Source organism: Callionymus lyra, chromosome 4, assembly GCF_982586985.1.
Source record: "Callionymus lyra chromosome 4, fCalLyr1.hap1.1, whole genome shotgun sequence".
Classification (NCBI taxonomy): domain Eukaryota; kingdom Metazoa; phylum Chordata; class Actinopteri; order Syngnathiformes; family Callionymidae; genus Callionymus; species Callionymus lyra.
This window is the reverse complement of record NC_141821.1, coordinates 24,387,959-24,410,348: the sequence shown is the minus strand read 5'-3', so window position 1 is coordinate 24,410,348 and position 22,390 is coordinate 24,387,959. Positions and strand designations below refer to the sequence as shown.

Below are 22,390 nucleotides of genomic sequence, written 5' to 3'. Positions count from 1 at the left end.
TTTTAAAAGAATTTCGGTGAAAATATAATTTTTTTCCATTTATATTCTGCGCCGCGTTTATCTAGTTTTGAACTGCAATTAATCTGTGAGGCGTGTTCCTGCATAATTCCGCATTTTTTCCATTTCGATAAGCGCAAGTGGGAACACGCCGCCTCCGCGGTAGTTTGGTACGGTGGCCCCTAGAGGGCGCAACTCGACCAAGGCTAAGCGGTGCAGCGTTGATGACATGTCTTGCTCGTGCGAACGCTTAAACTCCACAACTGAGACATAAAATGCAAGCAAACCTCACACTCTGCACAGGTTGACGTTTAATAAGTCCAAAAGTTCTGGTTGAGAAGCACGATGATGAAAATCAAAAGTCATAACAAAACAACATCACAAACAAAAAACTGGTAACAATTAAACAAACGAACCACCTTAAAAGTCTCAAACAAACAAATCACAAGTTTATATTCATTTTCAGATTTATTTCTTTTAGAGATCAAGTAACATATATTAAATAATTTTTATGAACAAAGGTCATCAACAATGACCCAAGGTGGTCCGTCACCATGGTAACACAAGAGTATTGGCGTCACCATGGTAACACAAGTGCACAGGTGTAGTGACATCAACACAGCGACACAGATTTAGGGAGCGCGACAAGGTCGGTTACTGGGAATACAAATGTATGTGGGTTGCTATGGTAACGGCCAGGTTGTGAGAGGCACACTGTTTTCGTGTGTGTTTCAAAATTCAGGCAAACAAACAAATATTTACGTCCTGTTGTGTGTACTTCCTGTATTTGTGATGAACACACAAAGTTACCACGAAAACAATACTCCAGCACAGGCGAGCATGTTTTTTTAAGTTCCAAGCCCAGAAGAGTGACTTGCAGATCAGATTGTCCCAGAAAGTCCAGACGAGGTGAGGAAGTCTTGACCCCCCCATTTTTAAGCTGGAGGTCCAAACAGCTGCTCCTTCAATCAAACATCAGCAGCAAATACATGGTCTTATTTACAGGTGACACTTATTTACACTAGGAAGTCAACACTTAAATAACCAACGAAAACAACGAGAGGTCACATGGCCACCGCCGCCGGAGACGGTCTTCCATCGTTCTGCCAACAATTAAACATTTTTTTTGTGCCACAATCAGCAGGGAGAGCGAAAAATCGCATCACCCTCAGTGCAAACTGCTTGTCCTGGTCTGACGCTCCACCAGGGGGGAGATGATGATGGATCAGGCAGAGCTCAAGTACTCCAGTGCAACTTCGTAGCAGAATTTATACTGTTCCTGCAAGAACACGGCAAGAGTTAGACAAGAGTTTTGAGTCTATACATGTGCATGTGTGTGTGTGTGTGTGTGTGCACGTACAAGCAAGTCCACCATGTTTGGTTTGTTGTTCCTCAGGTTCTTCACTGAGTGAAAGACGTCGCAGGTCCGCTGTCGTCTCATCATCTCGCACACGTTGCTGACGCAGCAGAAGACGCCGCTTCGGCCGCCGCCGCTCCTGCCACACACACATGACACGTCAAATAACCAGACGCCGCAGGGTCCGGGGGTTGAGAAGGTGAAGGAGGTCTTACAGGCAGTGCACCACCGATCGTCCGTCCCCGCCATCGTACTCCTCCTGCCACTTGTTCACCTGGTGGACCAGCTTGAGGAAGGAGCGCTTGGACGCCGGCGTGTCGCGGTACATGGGCCAGCCCAGGAACTGGAACTGTTGCACCATTCGGAAACCGTCTTGCGGCTACAGAAGACAGCGGTGAAGAAAACAAACACACATTACTAAGACGAAAAGAAGGATGGAGAGCAGCCTGGATGAGAGGAAGGTGGGATCGAAAGGATGGAAGAGATAAAAGGAAGGGAAAGAAACAGGTTCAGGACAGGAAGAAAAAACAAACACACATCACTAAGACAAAAAGAGGAGAAGAATGATGGAGAGCAGCTTGGATGAGAGGATGGAAAGGATGGAAGAGATAAAAAGAGAGAAAGGAACAGGTTCAGGACAGGGGGTGGAGGATGGAGGGAGGCGGGAGAGATGTAAAAGTAGCGACTGCGGGGAGGAAGGATGACGGAAATATCAGCAGAAACAAAAGGGAAGAGGAGTGATTGAGGAGAAGGGAAGGATGGGAAAAGTGGGTCTGATAAAAGTGTAAGGGGGCGGGTAGAGAAGAGGATCAGGGAACAAACCAAAATCAATCCTAACAAACGCTAAACTTGGCCCGGCAGAAACGAGAGGAGGCAGAAATGAAACGCTCTCAGATCTAAATTGGGTGAACGAAGACGAGATGGAGGTTTGGATCAAACACCCGCACACTTGAACGGCAGAAATGTGGAAATCAAACAAAACCAAAAAGTGAAACATTCACTTAATGAGGAAAAAGTCTCCATTACTGAGTCGGTGGAAACGCAGCTCGTTAGCGCGCCGGGCTGTGATTGGTCGGCTCGGAGAGCAACACGCCAGTACATGCCAAGGTTGACCGGAACGACAAAAACACCCACCCTGGCTGTGTTGTAGATCCTGAAGAGACGACTGATCACATCCTCCTCCAGATCCGCAGACACAAATTCCACCTGAAGGGACCCCAGTCGGTGCACCCCGTCTTCGGGCCAGTACTGTGGACAGAGCTGTACACGTGCACACACACACACATGTTATGTAACCACTCAGGTGTTGTGACGGCTGTAGATGCTCTCACCTGTGCTGGGTCTACGTCGTTCAGCATGATGATGGAGGTGCAGTGGTAGTCGAGGACCAGACGCCAGAAGTCCTTGACGGTGTTGGGAAGAGGATGCTGCGTGACGATGAAGGCGGACGGCTGCTTGTAGCTCTGAGCACGAGAAGAGGATGATGAGGATGAGGATTGAGAAGATGAGGAGGTGACGACTCACGTCCATCAGCGCAGCGTTGATGTAGTTGGAGCTCTCTCCGTCGATGGTGATGAGGAAAGGCAGGCAGCGGTCAGGAGGCAAGACGTCCATGCAGCGGTTCTTCTCGTGGTTCCTGGGCAGCAGGGCGATACTGCAGTCCTCCACGCGGAGTGTGGGCGTCACCATGTTCAGCGTCTGGGGAGAACCAGAGAGTCAAGCTCCACGATCTGAGTCAGCACAGGAGGGACACGTACCCTGAACTCGTCCTTCATCTGACTGGAGTTGGTCTGAGGGTCCAGTCGGTTCATGTCGTAGTAGATGGAGCGGAGCTGGCTGGCGGGAATAGCGGTGTCGCCACAGAGGCAGGCCTCCAGGATGGCGTCATGGATGAAGACGTACTGCTCCTGGTGGAAGAGAATCATCAGCATTGAAATCACCATTATCATCACATCATATTCAACATAATTACCATTATCATAAACATCATTATTACAGCTAAATAATTAACATTATTATCGGCACAATCATCATCATCATCATCATCATCATCATCATCACCATCATCAGCACAAACACAATTACTTTTATCATTAACATTATCTTAAACAATATTATCACAGCTACATAATTACCATTATTATCGGCACAATTATCATCATCATCATCATCATCACCATCATTATCACAAACACAATTACTTTTATCATTAACATAATTATCACTATCATAAACATTATTATCACAGCTACATAATTACCATTATTATCGGCACAATTATCATCATCATCACAAACACAATGACTTTTATCATCAACATCATTAAAATTATCATAATCATCATTAACATAATTATCACAGCTACATAATTACCATTATTATTGGCACCATCACCATCATCATCATCATCACAAACACAATTACTTTTATAATCAACATCATTAACATAATTACCTTTATCATAAGCATTATTATCACAGCTAAATATTTACCATTATTATTGGCACCATCATCATCATCATCATCATCACAAACACAATTACTTTTATCATTAACATAATTACCTTTATCATAAACACTATTATCACAGCAAAATAATTAACATTATTATTGGCACCATCATCATCATCATCATCATCATCACAAACACAATGACTTTTATCATCAACATCATTAAAATTATCATAATCATCATTAACATAATTATCACAGCTACATAATTACCATTATTATTGGCACCATCACCATCATCATCATCATCACAAACACAATTACTTTTATAATCAACATCATTAACATAATTACCTTTATCATAAGCATTATTATCACAGCTAAATAATTACCATTATTATTGGCACCATCATCATCATCATCATCATCACAAACACAATTACTTTTATCATTAACATAATTACCTTTATCATAAACACTATTATCACAGCAAAATAATTAACATTATTATTGGCACCATCATCATCATCATCATCATCATCACAAACACAATTACTTTTATCATTAAAATAATTAACATCATAATTATCATTAACATAATTACCGTTATCCTCAACATTATCATGATTACAATCACCATTATATCATCATCAAAACAATAATCGCAGCTACATATAGTTAACATTATTATCGGCACAATCATCATCATCATCATCAAACACAATTATTTTAACATTAACATCATTAACATTATAATAATCACCATCGACATAATGACCATCATCATCATCATCATCATCATCATCGTTATCATCATCATCATCATTATCATCATCATCATCATCGTTATCATCAACTACATCCCTATTAACATAATCATCGTTATAATCATCATCCGCAGCACTATCATCATAATCATCCCGATCTTCATCACCATCATCATCACCATCATCACGTGCTGGTGTGAACACGTACCTCTGTCTGGACCATGTTGACTCTGCGCGCCCTCAGCTCCCTCACACAGTTGTAGATGTCCACCACGCCCTCTCGCTCCGCCATGTCCAGCATGATGTCGATGACTATGTAACAGCCCGTCCGTCCGGCTCCCGCGCTGACACACACACACACACACACACATGTCACTAGCCTGGCCCTCCTTAACAAGGGGACCGTGAGTGAGGGCCACCTGCAATGGACCACCGTGGGGCCAGCGTTCGGTGGAGTCTTGACTTTGATGCGGCGGATGAAGCCGAGCAGGCCTGTGGCATGGATTGGCACGCCGTGATCCGGCCAACCGGTGAAGTGGAACTGACGGATCTCTCTGATCTCGGCCACACCCCTCTGTGACACACACACACACACACACACATTACAGCATGTGCGTCTGTGTAAGTTTGTTTCTATTTTTGTGTACTGGACTGTTTCTGTGAGAGAGAAGTTGATATTATTTATTTTACAAGTGAGCAAATGAGTGTGCATTTCAGTGAGTGAGTGTGCATGTGAGCAAGTGCTAGTGAGTCAGTTTGAGAGTGAATGTAAGTGTGTGTTGCTTTTTTGTGAGTGAGTGATTTTGTGTACCTTCTCCACAGCGAAGCTCCTGATGACATACTCCGATAGAAGCTGAGTCTCGATCAGAGTCACCTTCATGTCTCCGATGATGTCCGAATCGTCAGGCCAATATTTACAACACTTAACCTACACACACACAAACATACACACGCACACAAGTACAGTTGATATTAAAATCTCATTAGAAAACAATTAAGAACTAATTACGGCTAAGAAAATGAGCTAGTTTCCATAGCAACAAATGAGGCAAACATTATATGAATAAATCATGTGTTGGGTAGTGTGTGTGTGCACGTTTGTATTTGTGTGTGTGTGATGAACTTCATTAAAGGGGATAATAAGCTTGATGCATACCCAGGATTCTTTGTGTTGGAGCAACCCTGGTGTGTGTGTGTTTGTGTGTGTTCATGAAAGAGGTTAAATACTTCCATTTGTCAAGAGAATTGTATGATTATCGAAAACACCTGGTGGTGCAGGGTCGTTATTCGCTCGACCAGGAGCTCGCGCTAGGCAAGGTCAAGTTTTTGTGTGTGTGTGAGTGTGTGTGTGTGAGAGTGTGTGTGTGTTTGCTGTGACTTACCCGACCCACCTCCACAAGGTTTGTTACCATGACAATCACAGCCGAGTTCTCCTGCCAAACCATACGCCAAAAATCACACACCGTCTCCTGCATTGGGCCTTTTGGACACACAACGCAGACACACAAACGCACATCTCTGGTCAGTGTTTGGGGCGACAAAAAACTCGCACACAGTTCGTGCGGAGGGTTTGAAAAAAAGAAAGAAAAGCTGCGACAGTGGTTCACATCCTCACCTTGTGTTGCGATGTAGTGGTTCGGCCGATTGTAACCCTGAGGAAGACAGCGAGGGCAATATTTACAACACACCATCTACACACACACACACACACACACACACACACACACACAGCTTTTCTGTTTGTTTACACAGTCTACACCACCAACATCCGAGATCACGACCGTCGTCATGGAAACAAAGTCGGAGAGAATATTTCAGTTTGACCTTTAAAGAAAAGTAACTATTTACTTTCTGTGCACGTGTGTGTGTGTGTGTGTGTGTGTGTGCGAGTGTGTAACTCACGTCCACGTAGTTGGCATTGATGTAGTCGGAGCTGCTCTCTCCATCCTGAGGCTGCAGACGCACACGAGAGTGGTCGTCTGTCTCGCACACAAACACAGTCATTAACTCCTCATTAATATTCACTCAGCTGGAGGTAATTAAAGCTCGTTATTCTCGTCGTGTGTGAGTGTGTGTGTGTGTGTGTGTGTGAGAGAGAGACGAGGGTACGTACAGGCGATGATGTTGCCGTAGCGATTCTTCAGGCGGTTCTCGTCTTTCTTGGCCGAGTCCCAGGGAGCCGACTGACCCTCCAGGAAACGCTGCGAGTGAATTAGAGATTCAACCCCGGTGTCACAAACTGTGGCCCCGCGGCGGCTCCTGTGTGTCCACTACACACAGGCTGGTTAGGGGCCTCACCGGTGCTCGGTGTGTGTGTGTGCGTGTGTGTGTGTCTTACCTCGTTCAACTGTCCAATCACAGCACAGAAGCATGCAAGGAAATCACAGTGATGAGCCACTGATCAATCGATCAAACCGTGAATTAACTGAATCAACATTGGAATCACATCTTAACCAGCGACCTTGGCTGTTGTTGACAGACAAACCGCCGACCCCCCCAACCCCTACCCCCCAAGCCTGTCGTGGTCACATGTTCCACGGCAATATGGCTAAAAGTGGGAAAAAAGTAAAAACCTGGAGAACTCTGCAAATGGAGAGTGAAATGATTCAGAATGTGTACTCGGTATGTATTATGGATCAACCCTGAGGGCAGCCCGCCAGCTGCACACGCACACACACACATGCACGCACACACACACATGCACGCATACGCACACACACACATGCACGCACACACACGCGCGCACCCGCACACACACACACGCGCACGCAGAGACCTTGTTTTTAGGACCATTAGCTGGAGGGAAGATCCATAATATATAATGCCCACTGTTTGTGTTTCAACGTGACTCAAGATCGTATGTATTTACGTGTCTTTTGTATAACTTTTTGCTTAAGAAAGTCACCGACGGTATGTTTGTGAGCGAATGAGCGAGTGTGCGTGACTGTGCATGTGAACTTTTGAGTGTGCGAGTGTGCATGTGTTTGTGAGTGAACATATGTGAGTATGTGTATGAGGGGAGGGTGTGTGAGTCATTGAATAGATGTTTGAGTGAGGTTTTTGTGGTTAGTTTGTGTTGGAGCAAGTTTTTTTTTTGTGTGTGCGTGAGTTAGTGTGAGTTAGTTTGTGGGTTAGTGTGAGTTAGTTTGTGTGCGAGTGTGTAATCACCTCATACTCCTCCTTGAACCCGTAACCCTCGGAGCACTTCATCTGCGTGATGTGCTGCAGCAGGTCGGCCACTCTGATGGCAGGATGCAGTTGACCTGTGAGGTAGTGGGGGGCTTCTCTCTCCGTCTCCCGTTGCTGGTACTGTCCGGAAAGGTAGGGCGGGGCTTCCCGCTCCCCCTCCCGCTGCTGGTAGTGCGACTGGACCAGGCTGCTGGTCTCGCTGCTCATGGTGTGGCTGTCATCTGTGGGAAAAACAACGACGACGTTGCTGCCATGACATCTACGTTTTTGCTAGCACAGCCACGAGAACACGTTACCATGAGAAACCACACCGAAGCCATGAGAGTTATGGTGCTACAGTTAAAGATGACAATGTCAACGCAACAACAACACGACGTCAAACACGACAGACACATTGACAAAACAACAATCATGTTGTCACCCACAGCACCAACGAGGGTTTCAGTGTATTTCCGTACCAGGGATGGGAGCTGATGCTTGGAACCTTAATGGCTCTGATTCTGGCATAAAAAGTTGGAATTGGTGCTTCACTTTGGTTTAAGATGACTTTTTCCAGATGAAAATCCGTCAACATGTTTTATATCTTGCCCCGAAATAACTGACAGAACATGGCCAGTGGAAACATTGTGCAATTTCGTGAAATGTTAGATTATTATATTTTAAGATTTTTATTTGACTTTTTGTACTGTGTTTTAATTCATCTCTACTCAGTACCTCTTGGTTTTTGGGGAACCCTCGTTGGGTGACTGGTTTGAACAGTGATTGTCTGGTTACCATGGTGACCATCAATGAACGCAAAGAAGGGAGAAACCCGGGCCCACATGAAGCTCTGACTGACCACGTTCCTCTGACCCACAGCAGGTGAGTCCACCACCTCTAAAGAGCTCCCTGAGCTCTGGACCTGATCTGATCTGGGACAGAGTCCACCTGGAGTCCGACATGGACTCCCACGACTGTGGACTAACTCTGATCTCGCCACGTACGATCGTGTTCCAGTTATGGACTTGCTTGTGTTTTGGAAAAAAACAACCGGGACTTTAATGTGCCACGTTGACCTTTGACCCTGGACTGTCTAAGCCTGGCAGCTGCCTGACCAATCAGAGGCTCTCTAGTGAAACAGCCCGACCAGTCAGATGAGAAGTGGTCATGTGATGAGGTGAGATGATCAAATGAGGGAGGAGTCAAAAATAACGGATGACAGTGGCTCCATGGTGACCATTCCTGACATAACCCTCCCCAAAAAAAATGAGCCCGTTACCCACAAATGTATCAACTTACCATTAATTGGCACTTTAGAGAGATCAAGTGGAGAGAGAGAGAGGAGACATCGTTTAGCAACAACGGAGCTTCAGTTTTTATCTACAGAGACAGAGAGCAGCTCACCTGCTACCTAGCTTTCCTGTTCACTAGCTCGCCTGCTACCTGGCTCACCTGACAACTAGCTGGTCTGCTAACAGGTTAGCCTGCTCTACCGTCACACCCGGGGCGCGGAAAAATGAAGACAAAAAAAAAGGTCCAATTATGTCACCTTAGCGTGCAGGTGGACAGTGGGTGCGGTCACACCTGTAACCAGCCCAATAACTGAACAAAAAAAGGCGGTTGTGGTCCAGACTCTGGAGGAGTCAGCAGGGTCGTAAGTCCATGCAGTGGTCGGGGGTCACACACAGACGATGATGTGGTGAGAGGTGATGAGGTGACGCCTGCTCCCCCCTGTCCCACACCGGAGCCTCTGCCCCCCCCCGACACGCCGGGTAAGGGTATGTTTCATTGGTTGTTAAATTAAAAAAAAAGTTTATTAATTAAAAAAAGTGAGTCGGAGCAGCATGAAGACCCGCACAGATGTTCTGCAGCCCAGATCACAACCACCAACACAACAAGAAGATTCTGCGCCAAATGATTTTAGAAAACACACTGACTGGAGGAGAGCAGTGTGTGTTTGTGTGTGTGATCAACACCAAGGTTCTGAGATGACCCCATTTAACAAAACATGAAGAGTAACAAAATAATAATAAAAAAAAATGAATAAAAGCAGCGATGAATGAATCATTCTCTCTGTCCACCTGTCTACTTTCTGTCTGTCTGTTTCCTGTCTGTCTACTTCCTGTCTGTCTCAGTGTCAAGTTTTGGTTGTAAAAATTAAAAAAAGGGCATCTCACCAAGAATTGCAGTTGGTACCAACGGATCTGAAGAGACACACAAGCACAAATACACATCCACATAGGACCCAGAAGCAAGAGAGAGAGGGCAGATTGTGTTAGAGTGTGTTGGTGTGTGTTTGTGTGAGCGAGAGTGTGTACCTGGATAGTAGGACGCCTGACCGCTGATGTTTGTCTTCAACGTGAAAGAGGACGGTGATGACAGACCTTAGGAGACAAAACACTTACTATCTGCAAACACACAAATACACAAACACAAACATATGTAAGTGTGTGTGAATGTAGACTCACTGCGTGTGTGTGTCTCCATCAGGGTTGTGTGTTGCGAGCTGTTGACCATCAGAGTCATTTCCTGCCTGGAGTTCAGCGTTTCCTTCCTTTTCTTCGCCAACTTCCTGCAGAGAACCAGATGACCGCTGTAAGAACAAATCCAGGACACACCAGAACCTGAGACTCAATCCCCAACCCCCATTAAAAGCCTCCATCATCTAGCACAAACAGGAAAAACACACTTCAATTTAAAAGCCCCACATTTGTCTCTTTCTATTCCGAGTGTGAATGAAAAAAACATCCATTTGATCAACTTCTCTCTCCCTCTCTCTCTCCCTCTCTCAGACAGACTTGCAAAAACACACTCACACAGACACATGCCCGCACACTCACAAAGACACACATGTGAACACACAAACCCGAACACACACACACATATGAACTCACACAAACCAATAAATACACTCACGCACATGCAAACTGGAAAAAAAGGTACAGAAATAAACCATGAGTGTGTGTGTGTGTGTGTGTTTCAGGGTAAAGGAGAGCGAGAACTGATAGGCAGAGACATCGCTCCTCTCCCTTTCCCCCTTCATTGGGTGTTTCTTTGAAATAAAATCAGACGAAATTTTCAGCTCGCAGGTTTACAGAAACAAGAATTCATACACACACACCCGTGTGATTCAGAATTCCCTGTAAAGGAGATGATGAAGAGATATGGCGTTGCCTGAAAAATGATGCTGCTGACAGGTTACTTACAAGAAGTAAGTGTAGGAGTGGGAGTGTCCGCGTCTGAGTGGGAGAAGTGGATGAGATGGAGGGGAAAAAAAGGGCAAAAAGGAGAAAAGGAAAAAAAAAAAAAGATTAACAGATGAGCTGTGTAAGGTCTGATTCGAAGTTCAAAAGAGTGTGTGGGGCCAAAGGGGGTCTAAGATAGATACACATGCACACACACATTCACTAATGGAAACACACACAGATGCAGGCACACAGAAATAAAACACACACATAAACACACAGAGACAAACAGTCACAACCCCCGAGGAATTGAACACAAATACACACACGCACACATGTAAACAAAGTGAAATTGAGTTTGAAGTTGTAAACTTGGTTCATGCATTTCAAGGATTTTATTAAAATTTCATTCAATTTGAATTGAGTGAAGTTAGTTTTCTTGGCCTGGGAATGATGTGGAATTTGCATTTCAACAAATCAATTATTTAATGAAAGTAGTTGGTTTGTGATGCATTTTTAAGAGAATAATAAATAAACATTCTATTAAAAAAACTTAAATTAAATGAAATAGTTTAATACAGATTACAATGGTTAGTTCATAGTTATAGAAAAATTACAGGTTTTGAAAGGTTTGTAAAAAACTATCAGCGATATAGGCCAGTAATAAAATGATTAATTTAGAAAAAAGTACAACAATAATAAATGACGAAAATAGATTCAATAATTGCAATGTTTACAAACAGGTTTTTGAGCAACAACCTTATGACCCTGAGCCTCGTGCTCCACCAACTGAGTAGAGACCGTCTGCACTTATTTAACTCTGAGGACGGACGGATGAGAAGGATAATGTCGTCTGGAGAGAAACTGCCGAGTTATGCGTGTGAAGTAACGAGGAACAAGCCTGTTTAGGTCGCAATAAAATTACCCTCCTTACACTTGGCACGAGAATGTTAGGCCTATACAGCCCCCCCAAGACAACGCAAATCTGAATCATGTTATGCTAGTTCACGTTTTTCTCACACGGCTCAAACACTCCTCCAGTGTATGTTTACCCTGTGATTGAATATAAAAGCTTTTCTGTCTCCGACAAACACTCCTGAAGGTTGCAACAAATGGTCTGTTGCTCGTCCAAACCTTTTTGATACTTAAATCTCGTATTCTAACAACACTTTATGAGGAAAATCCTAGTGATTTAGACTGATTTGAAAAAGAGTGATTTGTGACGATCGGCCGCCTGCTTGTTAAAATGTTACTGTACGAGCCCTCGTCTTTCGTGACAATAAAAACTGAGAAATCTTTGCATGCTTATAAGCCAAAGAATACGACATTTCCTGAAGATTTTTACTCACTACAACCATGTATATTTAAAACACATTTAAGGCAGCATACACACACACACACACACACACACACACACACACACACACACACACACACACACACACACACACACACACACACACACACACACACACACACACACACACACACACACACACACACACACCTACACACACAAACACACACATGGAAAAAGGCATTTGTGGTATTTGTGGTACGGCACCATAATGAGCAGCAGTGGAAAAAGTCACCACATCTGTCTCATTAGAATGACTTTGTTTCCAATTGCACCAGTTGTCTAAACTGGTCACTATGATGCAGCAGAAAAAGAAGACTCTAAAACTCATGGTTACCATCATCAGGATTGATGAGGATTGTTGGTCTGGACACACACACATACGTGAGCCCACCCATTCAACAGTGATCTCCTTTCCTTATCATCAGCATCATCAAGGTCACTATTTACACAAGATCGCTCCAACAACTCGTCACACTTCCTGGCTCAGCATAACTGTGAGATAATCATCTACTTTTATTTCAGCAGCACCAGAGACCAGTAAATATCCGCGTTCACACTGTAAAAAAACAGTTCCATGGGTTCAGTAGTTTCAGTAGCAGAATGGAGAGAACTTAGGGGTCTAGTCTTTCTAAGTCTTTGTTTGATTCACCTGTGTTGTTGTGTGCAGTCGTCATGATGTGGTGGAGAAAGACGGATGAAAGTCAGTTTCATGGTGTGACGTTTGTCGTACACGAGTCGCTTCATGTTGTCGACATTCGTTCGCAAAAACTCACCGACGAAAAACCACCGTCAGCAGAGGTTGAAGTGAAATAATGAGATCGAACCACATTTGAAACACACTTATACACATTTAAAGAAGCATAATTAGGCACACACACATGAACACACATCAATGGACACATACACACCGACACTATTCAATAAATACACACACACAAAACCCACACACGGAAGATGAGATAGAAAATTAGATGAAAGAACATTTTTATATAGAGTCCCCTGCAGCACTAATGCCTGCGGCTATGTAGCTACAGAGATAACGGTGTGCGTTTGTGTGTGTGTGTGTGTGTGAGTCAGTAGGGACGTGTGTTTGATGTTTTTAGATAAAATAACTGCAGTTTAAGGGTAATTAAGACTGCAGCATGTTCTTTTATTTATCCCCAGTGTGTGTTATAGTTTGTGTTAATTTGGGATAAATGCATGTGTGTGCGTGTGTGTTGGCTTGTGTGTTTGTGCTTCACCACTTCGTTGCTGCGTTGCGTAACTGGTGAGCTCTAGACGGAGAAGGTCAAGATTGTGCAGCGGCAGTAGAGTCTGCTTGTGTGAATGTTGTGTGTGTACTTGTGTGTTTGTGTGTGTGTGTGTTTGTACCAGTCTCACCGTTTCTTTATCAGCAAGATGACCCCGAGGAAGATGATGATGAAGAGCAGAACTCCTGCCATCCCTCCGGCTATTTTCACCGTGTGGTCCGATTGTTTCTCCTGGTCCGGTACCGGCTTTTGAGTGGTTGCCCCTGAATTGAGAAGGTTCAAAGGTCACCATCATAATGTAATCATGGTCACTGGTGTAGTGGTCAGCATGTGCTTGTTGTAATAAGAGTTTCATGATCCTCGCTGTCATTAGTTCCCGTGAACAGCGCCATTATTCTAGCTCAGGTGTTCATCCTGACCGTGACAGTGACTCCTCCAGCTCTACATCCAGAACTCCAACAAGGACCACTTTGTAATGAAACATGCTGGCTTCTCTTCAAGGTCAAAACGGCTCTCTTCCACATCACAGACACAAACGCACACACACACACACGCAGGCGCACACATTAGACACGCACACACTCATCCCTCGTAGGCAGGAGCTTCTGTTTTTAGACACTTTACAACACTTTGAAGAAACGATTTATCTGAGTGTGTGTGTCCATGTGTGTGTGTGTCCATGTGTGTGTGTGTGTGTGCACGTGCGTTTCACAGTGGACCAGAAAACAAGCTGTTTTGTGTCAAATTAAAACATTTTTTTTGCTGGAGGGTTCCATTCAGAAACAATGAGTGGGTGGTGTGTGTGTGTGTTAGAAAACATCTGTTCAGCAGAGGCGGGACCAGGCGGCGGAGGTTGTGCAGGTACCAGCAGGTTCTTAAAGGTTGTTCTGCTGCAAATTGGACGTTCATCAGGTCACCAGTGACACCATAGGATTCTCTGCTCTCCCGCTGTCACGCATCTTAGTAGGGCTGTTGTGTTTCCACTTGTGTAGCTCTGGTACGTTTGTGCTGTGTGTGTGCACAGATGTGTGCATGTTTGCTCACGAGTGTCCTTGTGTCTGTTTGTGTGTGTGTGTGCTGGTATGTGTTTGATGTGTCTGTACAGGTGTGTTTTTGTTGTGTGTTTAGAGGTGTGTGTGTGCAGGTGTGTGTGTACATGTGTGTGAACAGGTATGTGTTTGTTGTGTCTGTACAGGTGTGTTTTTGTTGTGTGTTTAGAGGTGTGTGTGTGCAGGTGTGTGTGTACATGTGTGTGAACAGGTATGTGTTTGTTGTGTCTGTACAGGTGTGTTTTTGTTGTGTGTTTAGAGGTGTGTGTGTGCAGGTATGTGTGTACATGTGTGGGAAGAGGTATGTGTTTGTTGTGTCTGTACAGGTATGTGTTTGTTGTGGGTTATCAGGTGTGTATATGTGTGAGTACATTTGTATGTGTACAAAGGTTTGTTTTGTGTGCATACAGGTGTGTGTTTGTTGTGGGTTTTCAGGTGTGTATTTTTGTGAGTACATGTGTGCGTGCAATGGTTTGTTTGTTGTGTCTGTGCAGGTGTGTATCAGCATATGTGTGTGTACAGGGGTTTGTTTTGTGTGCATACAGTTATGTGTTTGTAGTGTCTGTACAGGTGTGTGTTTTGCCTGTGTACAGGTGTGTATGAGTATGTGTGTGTACACAGGTTAGTTCTGTGTGCATACAAGTGTGTCTGTTGTGTCTTTGTGCAGGTGTGTATTTGACGTGTGTTTACATGTGTGTGTGCAGGTATGTGTGAGTATGTGTGTGTGTGTAAAAGGTTCTGTTTTGTTTGCATACAGGTGTGTGTTTGTTGGGTCTGTACAGGTGTATGTTTACAGGTGTGTGTGCAGGTGTGTATGAGTACGTGTGTGTGTGTGTAAAAGGGTTTGTTTCGTTTGTATACAGGTGTGTGTTTGTTAGGTCTGTACAGGTGTATGTTTACAGGTGTGTGTGCAGGTGTGTATGAGTACATGTGTGTGTGTGTACAGGGGTTTGTTTCGTTTGTATACAGGTGTGTGTTTGTTGTGTCTGTACAGGTGTATGTTTACAGGTGTGTGTTTTGTGTGTGCACAGGTTGTCTGAGGACATGTGTGTGTGGCACAAGGGTTTGTTTCGTGTGCATACAGGTGTGTCTTAATTATGTATGTAAGGGTGTGCGTTTTCTGTGCTTACAGGTGTGTGTTTTGAGTGTGTGTAGAGCTGTGTGTTGTGTGTGTGTGTGCAGGTGTTGGTGGTTAGAAGGTCTGACCTGGTGGTTGTTGGTTGACCCCCGCTGGCATGACACGAACATACGGCGTAGTGAGTTGAGAGACTATAATGGCGGCTGAGGGAGTGTGAGAGAAGGAGACAGAGGCAGACGCACAAACATGTCCACACAGTTATACAGACACACAAGGACGGGAAGAGAAGGATGCAGAAATCATGCAGAAATATTAGTGATCACATTTGTCATTATCATGACATCATCAGCATTTTAGTGGAAGAAACAGCCCTGAAAGGTAAAAGAGTCGTGAACAGCAGCTTTTAAATAATGTTAGCGATTAAACATGCTAGAAAACAGGTGTGTTTTGTGCACACATGTGTGTGTGTATGCGTGTGTGTGGATTTGTGTATGTGTGTGTATTAAGTGTTACAGAATGGCTCCCGATGATAAGACGGTTTCAAACACTCTTGAACCCTTTTTGAAATTAAGTCTCACCTTTGGTGGCCACGCGGACGCAGTCAATCTTTGTCTCCTGGTGCAGAGAAAAGATGATTAGCTGTGTCGCTCACTGACGTGCACTCACACACACACATGCAAACTCACACACTGACTCACACACACACAAACTTGCATACAGACCAGCGCTAATACTCACTCACACAAGGACGTACTTGAACACAATCTTACGCGCGCGCACACTCACAAGAATAGAAGGTTCTAATGTGGAGACAAAACATCTTGAATCTTTTTGGTTTTAACAAACAGATGACAAATTAACCTCAAGAGCTCATGAATATTCATGTTCACGAAGACCCACACACGCGCACACAAACACCAGCATGCCTCTGTGGTGTGGTGACAGTAAAAAGCTCTATGGCTGATGAATAATTCAACACACACACTCTTATACACCAATTAAACCTCCTGGCGTCAATAATTAACACACAACACTGAACAGTTATCAGTCTTGCTCACACACACACACCCACACACACACACTCTCAAACACACACACACACTAAAAAACAACTAGACTAGCAGACTCACCCCGTTGGCCGTGCTGACTGCCTGAAAGTAAACCCCGTAACTTTTATGAGGCAAGAGAGGAACGTTCCAGAAACCACTGTATGTCTTGTTGTCTCCTGGTAGACAGACAGAGAGACAGTGATGCAGAGAGACAGGTCTGACAAACAGTGATCAGAAAGACCGCCCTAACAGACACCGATGCAGGCAGACAGGTGTGAAACAGACACCGATGCAGAGAGACAGGTGTTCAACAGACATCGACGCAGGGAGACAGGTGTGAAACAGACAAGGATGCAGGGAGACAGGTGTTCAACAGACACCGACGCAGGGATACAGGTGCGAAACAGACACCAATGCAGGGAGACAGGTGTGAAATAGACACCAATGCAGGGAGACAGGTGTGAAACAGACACCAATGCAGGGAGACAGGTGTGAAACAGACACCAATGCAGGGAGACAGGTGTGAAACAGACACCAATGCGGGGAGACAGGTGTGAAACAGACACCAATGCAGGGAGACAGGTGTGAAACAGACACCAATGCGGGGAGACAGGTGTGAAACAGACACCAATGCAGGGAGACAGGTGTGAAACAGACACCAATGCAGGGAGACAGGTGTGAAACAGACACCGATGCGGAGAGACAGGTGTTCAACATACACAGACGCAGGGAGACAAGTGTAAATCAGACAAGGATGCAGGGAGACAGGTGTTCAACAGACAAGGATGCATAGAGACGGGTGTGAAACACAGACAATGATGCAAGGAGACAGGTGTGAAATAGCAAAATATGCAGGGAGACAGGTATGAAATAGAAAAAGATGCAGGGAGACAGGTGTGACACAAACAAGGATGCAGGGAGACAGGTGTTCAACAGACAAGGATGCATAGAGACAGGTGTGAAACAAAGACAATGATGCAAGGAGACAGGTATGAAATAGAAAAAGATGCAGGGAGACAGGTGTAACACAAACAAGGATGCAGGGAGACAGGTATGAAATAGCCAAAGATGCAGGTATGAAATAGAAAAAGATGCATGGAGACAGGTGTGAAACAGACAAAGAAGCAGGGAGACAGGTATGAAATAGCCAAAGATGCAGGGAGACAGGTATGAAATAGAAAAAGATGCAGGGAGACAGGTGTGACACAGACAAAGATGCAGGGAGACAGGTATGAAATAGCAAAAGACGCAGGGAGACAGGTATGAAATAGAAAAAGATGCAGGGAGACAGGTGTGACACAGACAAAGATGCATGGAGACAGGTGTGAAACAGACAAAGATGCAGGGAGACAGGTATGAAATAGCCAAAGATGCAGGGAGACAGGTATGAAATAGAAAAAGATGCAGGGAGACAGGTGTTAAAATAGACAAGGATGCAGGGAGACAGGTGTGAAACAGACAACAATGCAGGGAGACAGGTGTGAAACAGACAAGGATGCAGGGAGACAGGTGTGATTCAGACAAGGATGCAGGGAGACAGGTGTTAAAATAGACAAGGATGCAGGGAGACAGGTGTTAAAATAGACAAGGATGCAGGGAGACAGGTGTGATTCAGACAAGGATGCAGGGAGACAGGTGTTAAAATAGACAAGGATGTAGGGAGACAGGTGTGATTCAGGTGCAATGCTAAATAAAAGGTAACCAAAGTACAATAGTGCTTAGAAGGTGTTCCCATGACTACAGAGGTTGTGTCATGTTCTGTCAGAATTATTTTGGGATTAAATGATGAGTGAGACAGTGAGGGGATCTGGGGGTGAGTTCAGGCGCAGAGAGACATGTGTCATATTCTATCATGCATCTATATTCTATCATGAATCTATATTCTATCATCTATCATCAACCATCTCCAGACACCTGTGAGTGACCGATGGAAGTTGAGAGACACTCACCCACACAGAAGGGTTGAGGGATTCGTAGCAGGCTCATGGGCAGCTCGGCGGTGAAGTAGTACTGGGAATTTAACAGCGATGCGTTCTGGAAGTGAACTGGTACTGGATAACAGCGGAGGATTTCTGCTGTACCTCTGGTCTGCCTGCGGGGGCGCTCTTCCTCCACCACCACCTGGTACTGACTATAAGGAAGTCATTATTCATTATCATCATCGTTATTATACTTTATTATCATCACTATTATTAGCTTCACCATCTTCATCATCACCATCTTCATCGTCATCGTCGTTATTAGCATCACCATCTTCATCAATATCATAATTAGCATCACCATCTTCATCGTCATCGTCGCTATTAGCATCACCATCTTCATCAATATCATTAATAGCATCACCATCTTCATCAATATCATTATTAGCATCACCATCTTCATCGCCATCGTCGTTATTAGCATCACCATCTTCATCACCCATCATTATTAGCATCACCATCTTCATCAATATCATTATTAGCATCACCATCTTCATCGTCCTCGTCGTTATTAGCATCACCATCTTCATCACCATCATTATTAGCATCACCATCTTCATCAATATCATTATTAGCATCACCATCTTCATCATAACATTATTAGCATCACCATCTTCATCATCATCATTATTAGCTACACCATCTTCATCAGCATCATTATTAGCATCACCATTTTTACCAATATCATTATTAGCATCACCATTTTCATGAATATCATTATAAGCATCACCATTTTCATGAATATCATTATTAGCTTCACCATCTTCATCATAACATTATTAGCATCACCATTTTCATCAATATCATTATAAGCATCACCATTTTCATCAATATCATTATTAGCATCACCATCTTCATCAATATCATTATTAGCATCACCATCTTCATCACCATCATTATTAGCATCACCATCTTCATCAATATCATTATTAGCATCACCATCTTCATCATAACATTATTAGCATCACCATTTTCATGAATATCATTATTAGCTTCACCATCTTCATCATAACATTATTAGCATCACCATTTTCATGAATATCATTATTAGCTTCACCATCTTCATCATAACATTATTAGCATCACCATTTTCATGAATATCATTATTAGCTTCACCATCTTCATCATAACATTATTAGCTTCACCATCTTCATCAGTATCATTATTAGCATCACCATTGTCATCATAACATTATTAGCATCACCATTTTCATGAATATCATTATTAGCATCACCATCTTCATCACAATCATTATTAGCATCACCATCTTCATGAATATCATTATTATTAGCATCACCATCTTCATCATCATCATTATTAGCATCACCATCTTCATCAGTATCATTATTAGCATCACCATTTTCACCAATATCATTATTAGCATCACCATCTTCATCATCATCATTATTAGCATCACCATTTTCACCAATATCATTATTAGCATCACCATTTTCATGAATATCATTATTAGCTTCACCATCTTCATCATAACATTATTAGCATCACCATTTTCATCAATATCATTATTAGCTTCACCATCTTCATCATAACATTATTAGCATCACCATTTTCATCAATATCATTATTAGCATCACCATTTTCATGAATATCATTATTAGCATCACCATCTTCTTCAAAATCATTATTAACATCACCATCTTCATCACAATCATTATTAGCATCACCATTTTCATGAATATCATTATTAGCATCACCATCTTCATCATCACCATCTTCATCACAATCATTATTAGCATCACCATCTTCATGAATATCATTATTATAAGCATCACCATCTTTATCATCATCATTATTAGCATCACCATCTTCATCAGTATCATTATTAGCATCACCATCTTCATGAATATCATTATTAGCATCACCATCTTCATCATCATCATTATTAGCATCACCATCTTCATCATCATCATTATAAGCATCATCATCATCATCATCATCAACATCACCATCTTCATCATCATCATAAGCATCACCATCATCATCATCATCACCATCATCACCATCAGCATCATCATTTTCATGAATATCATTATTAGCATCACCATCTTCATCACAATCATTATTAGCATCACCATCTTTATCATCATCATCACAATCATTATTAGCATCACCATCTTCATCATCACCATCTTCATCACAATCATTATTAGCATCACCATCTTCATCATCATCATTATTAGCATCACCATCTTCATCATCACCATCTTCATCACAATCATTATTAGCATCACCATCTTCATCATCATCATTATAAGCATCACCATCATCATCATCACCATCATCACCATCAGCATCATCATGAACATTTCCACCACCATCATTACCATTACCATCACCATCATTATCATCTTCATCACCATCACCATTACCAGTATCATGACTACCACCACCACCATTATCATCGTCTTCACCACCACCATAATTACCATCACCACCACCGTCACCATCATCATCGTCTTCACCATCACAATCATCATCGTCTTCACCTCCACCACCTCCACCACCACCACCATCATCACAGTAAGGTTCATGGATGTCTGATTTAAATACGTCGTGTTTCACTAGGTTTCATCTTTTGTTTCTTCTGTCTCTACTCTTTGTCCTCCCCCTCACTTGTCTCTGTCTTGCACTGATGGCTTCTCTTCACACTTGTTTGTGTAACAGTAATCAGATTACAGCGACTTGCCTGCAGCTACTGCTTTTATGCTGAAATCCAAAGATCTGAGAGCATGAGTGGAATCTCAGTGCAGCATCTACTTCATCATCCCAGCCATCGTGTCGATTAACACACCACACATCTGTACGCCCTCTTGAAGAAAGTGTGTGCATGTGTGTGTGTCTCTCACCTCACTGGGGCTCCCCGACTCTTCGCTGGCTTCAGAAGAACAGTGACTGAGGTCTCGGTTTGGTTGAGGGGGGGCTCGTGCTCATAGGAGGGCATCAGTGGAGCTGAAAAAACAAGGACCTTCAGACGGGCATGAACTTTGTTGTCTTATATTGAAACTTGTCCACACCTGAGATCTTGGTGGTAAACTGAGAGACCATAGGGGGTCCAAATCCTTTAACAGTCGAGGCTCTGATCGTGAAGGAGTAGGTCGAGCCGGGGAAGAGGCCGCCAAACAAGTGACTTGTCTCATTGGCCGGTTTGACCACCAGCCCACTCTGATTGGTCAGATCGAATTCAGTGTCAAACGAACTCAGGGCCTTGAAGGAGATCTGGAGGAGACATGGAGAGACAGTGTGGTTAGAGCTTCATCAACACAAAGGTTTGTAAAGAACTGGACCACCGAGTAGCTGCGTTTACATGCACAAATCTTATGTTAATTCCACATCTGTATGAACATGCTTCATGAATCTTTCAGAAAAGATCCAATCCAACCCGTTCTGAGGGAATGATAAATCTGTCTGTATGTATGTCTTACTCTCTTTACTGAACACATTTGATCCGATCATAGCAATAAATTCCAGCTAGAGTGAGACAGATAGTCTAGTACCAGAGACAGCTTCACCTGTCTCACTCCAACTGGATCAGGGAGCTCTTAATACTGTTCTCACCTCATACTGCCGGATGGTTCCGTACTTCTGCAGTGGCTCGGACCAACTCAGCCGTATCTGTTGCTCGTAGCTGCTGCCCAGGACGGACTCCTGTGGTACTGGCCCAGGAACTGTGGAGAAGGAG

The 22,390-nt window shown here is 43.6% G+C and overlaps 1 protein-coding gene across 3 annotated transcripts in view; it reads right to left on the bottom strand.

Annotated features, from left to right (window-relative positions):
* Window positions 1-295: 295 nt before the first annotated feature.
* Window positions 296-22,390, bottom strand: part of LOC148082168 (receptor-type tyrosine-protein phosphatase mu-like) — a 52,621-nt gene continuing 30,526 nt past the window's right edge. Inside the window, exons 12-38 of one of the 3 annotated variants that reach the window (XM_087789278.1) lie at window positions 22,267-22,376; window positions 21,726-21,927; window positions 21,558-21,660; window positions 18,661-18,842; window positions 16,793-16,887; window positions 16,241-16,277; window positions 15,791-15,865; window positions 13,666-13,798; window positions 10,947-10,979; window positions 10,209-10,312; window positions 10,059-10,124; window positions 9,918-9,944; window positions 7,741-7,982; window positions 6,686-6,773; window positions 6,475-6,551; window positions 6,188-6,224; window positions 5,955-6,052; window positions 5,384-5,500; window positions 4,992-5,146; window positions 4,781-4,916; window positions 3,112-3,261; window positions 2,879-3,052; window positions 2,686-2,817; window positions 2,489-2,614; window positions 1,570-1,733; window positions 1,358-1,493; window positions 296-1,276 (exon numbers count right to left, since the gene is read on the bottom strand). In XM_087789278.1, the coding sequence (XP_087645404.1) occupies window positions 1,223-1,276; window positions 1,358-1,493; window positions 1,570-1,733; window positions 2,489-2,614; window positions 2,686-2,817; window positions 2,879-3,052; window positions 3,112-3,261; window positions 4,781-4,916; window positions 4,992-5,146; window positions 5,384-5,500; window positions 5,955-6,052; window positions 6,188-6,224; window positions 6,475-6,551; window positions 6,686-6,773; window positions 7,741-7,982; window positions 9,918-9,944; window positions 10,059-10,124; window positions 10,209-10,312; window positions 10,947-10,979; window positions 13,666-13,798; window positions 15,791-15,865; window positions 16,241-16,277; window positions 16,793-16,887; window positions 18,661-18,842; window positions 21,558-21,660; window positions 21,726-21,927; window positions 22,267-22,376 (3,053 nt within the window). In that variant the 3' untranslated portion in view covers window positions 296-1,222. The remainder of the gene's footprint in view (window positions 1,277-1,357; window positions 1,494-1,569; window positions 1,734-2,488; window positions 2,615-2,685; window positions 2,818-2,878; window positions 3,053-3,111; window positions 3,262-4,780; window positions 4,917-4,991; window positions 5,147-5,383; window positions 5,501-5,954; window positions 6,053-6,187; window positions 6,225-6,474; window positions 6,552-6,685; window positions 6,774-7,740; window positions 7,983-9,917; window positions 9,945-10,058; window positions 10,125-10,208; window positions 10,313-10,946; window positions 10,980-13,665; window positions 13,799-15,790; window positions 15,866-16,240; window positions 16,278-16,792; window positions 16,888-18,660; window positions 18,843-21,557; window positions 21,661-21,725; window positions 21,928-22,266; window positions 22,377-22,390) is intronic. The other 2 variants (XM_087789279.1, XM_087789280.1) reach the window with 2 other exon arrangements.